Consider the following 6,000-nt stretch of genomic DNA (forward strand, 5'->3'; position numbering starts at 1 on the left):
TTTTTTTTTATTTCAGAGAATTAGATGTGTTTCCAGGGGTAAAAATTGAAGGCAAGAACATATCAAACTTGACACAGCGCTACTTGCAGAATCAGAAGAGGCCCTACAAGATATCGGAGATCAAATAAAATCCAGAAGTTTAGAATATGGGTCGAGTATGGACACCAAAAAGGAATACATTAGAAGAAACTAGAGTGAAAATTGAAGTGGATTGTGTCACACTGGAACAAGTAGATGTATATTTAGGACAAATAATAACAGGAGATGGCAAATGTAATGCAGGAGTTAGAAAGATAGAGATAGCCAGAAGTAATTTTGTGAAGATGAAGAATGCGTTAACAGCAAGAGAACTCAAGCTTGTAACAAGGAAAGAGCTCATAAGATGCTACATTCTATCCAATCCCCTGTCTGCCTCAGAAACCTGGACAATAAATAAAGATCTGTGGAAGAAAATAGAGGCCTTTGAAATGTGGATGCTCAGACATATGCTAAAAATTCCATATACAGACCCTAAGACAAATGAAGAGGTTTTTATTTGAATTAGCAAGAGTGAAAAGAACCCTTAAAAAGTCACATCCATAAAAGAAAATGTCAGTATTTCCACCATTTGATCAGAGCTGAAAAGCTACAGCGTTCTCTTCTAGAGGACAAAGTGGAGGATACCAGGAAGAGGGGTTGACCCAGACGTAGTTAGATGATGGACGCCGCAAAGCGGTTGCAGAGGAGCTAAGGTGGGTGTGTGAGGCAGACGAGCGTGGTAAACTGTTATGTTCACTCTGTCGGGTCGCTTTGTTTGCGAACACGGTTGCACGCCTATCTACCGGTGAGTGAATTGGCAAACAATATACTGCAGAAGCAGAGACCAATATAAAATGAAGCACATGCTGTTTATTTACACAAGTAACAGAGCACTAACACAATCCGTGCTTCTCCAACCAGACCCTATTCTAAACTACTGATTAACGTTGTAGCCCACGCTACACAGCTATTGGGTAATACAGTCATGTGGTCAATCTGCTCATATTCTCTTAAAGATGTATTGCACCTCAGATTACCACATCCATCCTCCTTTACTCGAAAATACAATTTACAATCTTTATAATATTTCAACTATCTACATAAATAAATTATTTACAAATTCAGTCTCTCTGGAGGCTACTTCAAACGTGCCGAACATCATAGTCCTACAACTGCGGATGGTTTATTTGAGGCCTCCCACTCAGGAGTCATCTGTCCACTAGGCTCTCCAGTAGGAATCTGTAAGCTTGTCTCTTCAACTCTCTCAGGTTCAATGGATCCTACAGGTACTTCCAAACCAAGGGAAGTTCCTTCTACATGTGGTGTAGACTCCAAAGGGAATGCTTTCACCCTCTTTCGGGCCCAATCGCGTGCGCTCCTGCTGCCCCTCTCCTCCTAGTTCAACAATATGAAGGTCAACTATCAGGAAGGTTCTCAAAACCAGAATGTTGGGCAAGGCTAAATTCAACATGGTATGATCAGCTTCCTGTTGTGTAAAATAAAGATAAAAAATTAATTTCAGGGCCTCGTTAGTAATTCCACTTTTTCTTCCTACGTGTCTTCTTTTGATGGGTTTTCTTCTTGGCAGCGCTGACTTTAATCTCAGCCTTCTTTTCAATTTCCCTATTGGCCAGACTAGGCTGAGGCATGAGGTCAACTTGAGTGAACTCAGTGGTTGAGTCTTCCAGCATTTCCTCAACTATCAGCTGTTTTGAAAACTCAGGGGCCCTTATTATTAAAACTTCTTGGCTTTCACGTAGCTGATTCTTCAGCTCTTCCATTTCTTTTTTATATTTGTTAGTTGTTTCCTGGAGAATTAAGTATTGCTGTGTTTTCTCAGCTAATTTATTCTTCATTTCGGCCAGAGTGTCATGAAGAGATTAATGTGTATAATGTTATTGGAAATTATTTTTTAAAATAGAATTCTAGTGAGGGTCTGTGTCTAGGTGTGTGTCCATGTGTGTCTTAATTGGATTAAAGCCAGCTAGTCTGGGAGCTTTGATGTATAGTAGTTTTGAGATGTTATGGAGAACAGTAAGGTGAAGTGTTCATTTGTATTTGTTGAATAAACCATTCAAGACTGTGGGTAAAATCTTCTCCAACCCTGACTTTGTTATCAAACCTGCTGACAAGGGTGGTGCTGTTGTTGTCAGGTGTACTGACCTCGACCTCGTAGATGCTGAGTGCCAACTCGCAGACACTTCCTCCTACCTCCCCTGGACCATGACTCCACCACCGAACATCAAGAAATTGTTTCCAGGACTGTCACTGACCTCATCTCCTCTGGAGATCTTCCCTCCAGAGCTTCCAGCCTAATAGTCTCCCAACCTCGGACGGCCCGCTTCTACGTCCTCCCCAAAATCCACAAACAGGACTGTACCAGTAGACCGATCGTGTCAGCCTGTTCCTGCCCCACAGAACTCATTTCTTCCTATCTTGACTCCATTCTCTCTCCCCTTGTCCAGTTTCTTCCTACCTACATCCAAGATTCCTCTGATGCCTTACATCACATCAACAATTTCCAGTTCCCTGGCTCCAACCGCCTCCTCTTCACCGTGGATGTCCAATCTCCCTACGCCTCCATCCCCCACCAGGATGGTCTGAGGGCTCGCCGCTTCTTCCTTGAACAGAAGCCTGAACAATCCCCATCCACCACCACTCTCCTCCATCTGGCTGAACTTGTTCTCTCACTGAACAATTTCTCCTTAAACTCATCTCACTTCGCGCAAATAAAAGGAGTGGCTTTGGATACGTGCATGGGCCCCAGTTATGCCTATGTCTTTATGGGTATGTAGAACATTATTTGTTCGAGGCCTACTCAGGCCCCCTCCCACAACTCTTTCTCCAGTACGTCGATGACTGTTTTGGTGCCACTACATGCTTTCATCTGGACCTGGAAAAATATATTAATTTTGCTTCCAATTTCTACCCCTCCACCACTTTCACATGGTCCATCACTGACTCTTCCCTTCCCTTCCTTGACCTCCCTGTCTCAATTTCTGGTGATAGACTGTCCACCAATATCCATTACAAGCCTACCGACTCCCACAGTTACCTCGACTACAACTCCTCACTCCCTGCTTCCTGTAAGGACTCCATCCCATTCTCCCAGTTCCTTTGCCTCCGTCGCATCTGTTCCGATGATGCCACTTTCCAAAACAGTACTTCTCACATGTCTTCCTTCTTCCTTAATTGAGGTTTCCCACTCACAGCGGTTGACAGGGCCCTCAACCGTGTCCAACCCATCTCCCATGCCTCTGCCCTCACACCTTCCTCTTCCTCCCAGAACCATGATAATGTCCCCCTTGTCCTCACTTTTCACCCCACCAGCCTCTTCATTCAAAGGACCATCCTCCGCCATTTCCGCCAACTCCAGCATGATGCCACCACCAAACACATCTTCCCTTCATCCCTCCCTGTCATTCCGTAGGAACCATTCCCTCCGAGACACCCTGGTCCACTCCTCCATCACCCCCAACACCTCAACCCCCTCCCACGGCACCTTTCCATGCAATCGCAGAATGTGCTACACCTGCCCCTTTACTTCCCCCCCATCCTCACCATCCAAGGGCCCAAACTCTTCTTTCAAGTTAAGCAGCGCTTCACTTGCACTTCCCTCAATTTAGTCTACTGCATTCACTGCTTCCAGTGCGGTCTCCTCTACACTGGAGAGACCAAACACAGACTGGGTAACCGCTTTGCGGAACACCTTCGGTCTGTCCGCAAGCATGACCCAGACCTTCCTGTCGCTTGCCATTTCAACACACCACCCTGCTCTCATGCCCACATGTCCATTCTTGGCCTGCTGCAATGTTCCAGTGAAGCTCAAAGCAAACTGGAGGAACAACACCTCCTTCCGATTAGCCACTTTACAGCCTTCCGGACTTAACATTCAACAACTTCAGGTTATGAACTCGCTCCTCCATCCTCACCCCTTTTTGATCCCCTTTTTTCAAATATTTATTTTTAAATTTTTATATACTTTTTCCCCACCTATTTCTATTATTATTTTAAAAATGTATTTCCATTCATTGTTTTATCCCCACCTTTTAACCTATTTCAATCTTTTCTCCCACACTGTCCCCTCCCCCCACCCCACCCCCACTAGCGCCATCTGTCACTTGCTCATCCTGCTTTCTACTCTTAATGTCACCATTAGCACCTCCTTTAGCCAGTATCACCACCATCAACACCCCTTCGACCCTTTGTTTATGACATCTTTGGCAATGGGGGGAAAATGTTGGCCCATATCTTTTTAGTGGTACAAATTGGGATCTGAGGGAATCTTGCAATGTCTGAAAGTCCTTCCGCATGTTTTCTTTTTCGTTTTGGAGGTTACTGACTTCAACTCGAACTCTGTCCTGAAGCATCACCTCTATGAGTTCCTTTTGTTGAGTCTTCACATACTCCTTTTTCCAAACAGTAACATTTCCTGCGTCTGATTGAGATCTCAGCAGTCTCTCAAGATTAATCTCTCTTAACCAGTTTCTTCCGAGGAGACTTGGTCCTCTGCCTGCTATCACTATTAGGGTTAGATTAACAGACTGATTTTCATACTGTACTGGGATGTTGCATATACCTCTTACTCATATGTCTTCACCAGTATATGTCTTTAATTTAGCATCTGAATTTTCCAGATTTAGTGAGTGACCTCCTCCATTCAGGTATTTGATCATATGTTCCCATTTAACTGTTGTGCATGCTCCTGTATCCACCTCCATTCGGATGGGTTTTCCATTGATTTCCACTGTCACGTAGATTGGCTCTGTTTCACCCATTTTTAAGTTGTGTAGTGAGTAAATATCTGATCCTGTTTCTCCCTGGTTCCTCTATTATGTGGATTTCATGATTTCTATCTTTTTGTTCAAAATTTTGTCTCAATCTGTCTTTATAATATCACATAATGTGCCCATTACGATGGCGGTAGAAACACTTGGTTCTTTTAAATTATCGTTCATTTTCAGGCTGTCTGGTTCCATATCTGTCATTGCTAATGTGGGTTTTCTCTGTTAAATCATTTCTTTTTGCTGGTCTGTTAATGGTGGTTGTTTCTCACCTTTCCCACGGAGCCCAGTTTTTCCGCGTCATTTCTAACCGGTGCTTCCCTCCCAAACTGAAGGACGGCGCCATTTTGTGCTCCCTTGATGGCTTCTGAATCCCTGACTGCGCTCTCCATTGTGAGAGCCAACTCCAGCGCCTTGCTGAAGTCTAAATTCGTTTCTGACAACAACATTTCTTGAATGGCATTTTCGTTAATCCACGTACTAATTGGTCTCTTAACATGACGTTAATCGACGTCTTGAACTCAATGCTCTGTCAGTTTTTTCAAGGCTGCTAACATAGCAAGCGGCTGTCCCTCCAGGGGCGCGACCTCGAATTAAATTTAAAACGTTGCATTGTTACCGAGGATTTTGGCTATAAGTGGCTTTTCACAAGATTTACCAACTCATCAAAGCTCTTGGAATCTGGGGCATTGGGTGCCGTTAAACTACGAATTAGGCTGTATGTTTTACAGCCACATGTCGTTAAGAGGATCGCTCGCCTCTTCTCCTCCCCCGATATGTTGTTGGCCAAAAAGAAGAACGCGAGGCATTCAACATAATGTGATCAGTCATCAGTGGTCTGATCAAACAGTTCAATATGGCCAAACTGTGGCATACCGGAGGGACATAACTCTGATGACTATGGTGAGGGTTGTATTTACAATCGGCCTGCAAAGCATGGCTGATTCGCTTCAGTGGAATTTTCGTGGCTTTCCTTGGTGTCATTGACTGGTTGTGTTTTGCCTCTTTGCCAGTTGTTATGTTCCTTCTGTCGGGTCGCTTTGCTCACACACACGGTTGCACGCCTATCTACCGGTGGGTGAGTTGGCAAACAATATACTGCAGATGCAGAGACCAATATAAGATGAAGCACATGCTGTTTATTTACACAAGTAACAGAGCACTAACACAACGTGTGCTTTCCCAACCGGACTCTACT

At 44.2% G+C, this 6,000-nt stretch overlaps 1 protein-coding gene across 1 annotated transcript in view; it reads right to left on the minus strand.

Annotated features, from left to right (window-relative positions):
• tchp (trichoplein, keratin filament binding) overlaps positions 1–5,741 on the minus strand; it is a 37,724-nt gene extending 31,983 nt beyond the window's left edge. The window contains exon 1 of the mRNA XM_078554410.1: positions 5,723–5,741. Coding sequence (XP_078410536.1) covers positions 5,723–5,740 — 18 coding nt within the window. The 5' untranslated portion in view covers position 5,741. The remainder of the gene's footprint in view (positions 1–5,722) is intronic.
• Positions 5,742–6,000: the final 259 nt, after the last annotated feature.

The sequence above is a fragment of the Cetorhinus maximus genome, chromosome 12, assembly GCF_964194155.1.
Source record: "Cetorhinus maximus chromosome 12, sCetMax3.hap1.1, whole genome shotgun sequence".
NCBI lineage: Eukaryota > Metazoa > Chordata > Chondrichthyes > Lamniformes > Cetorhinidae > Cetorhinus > Cetorhinus maximus.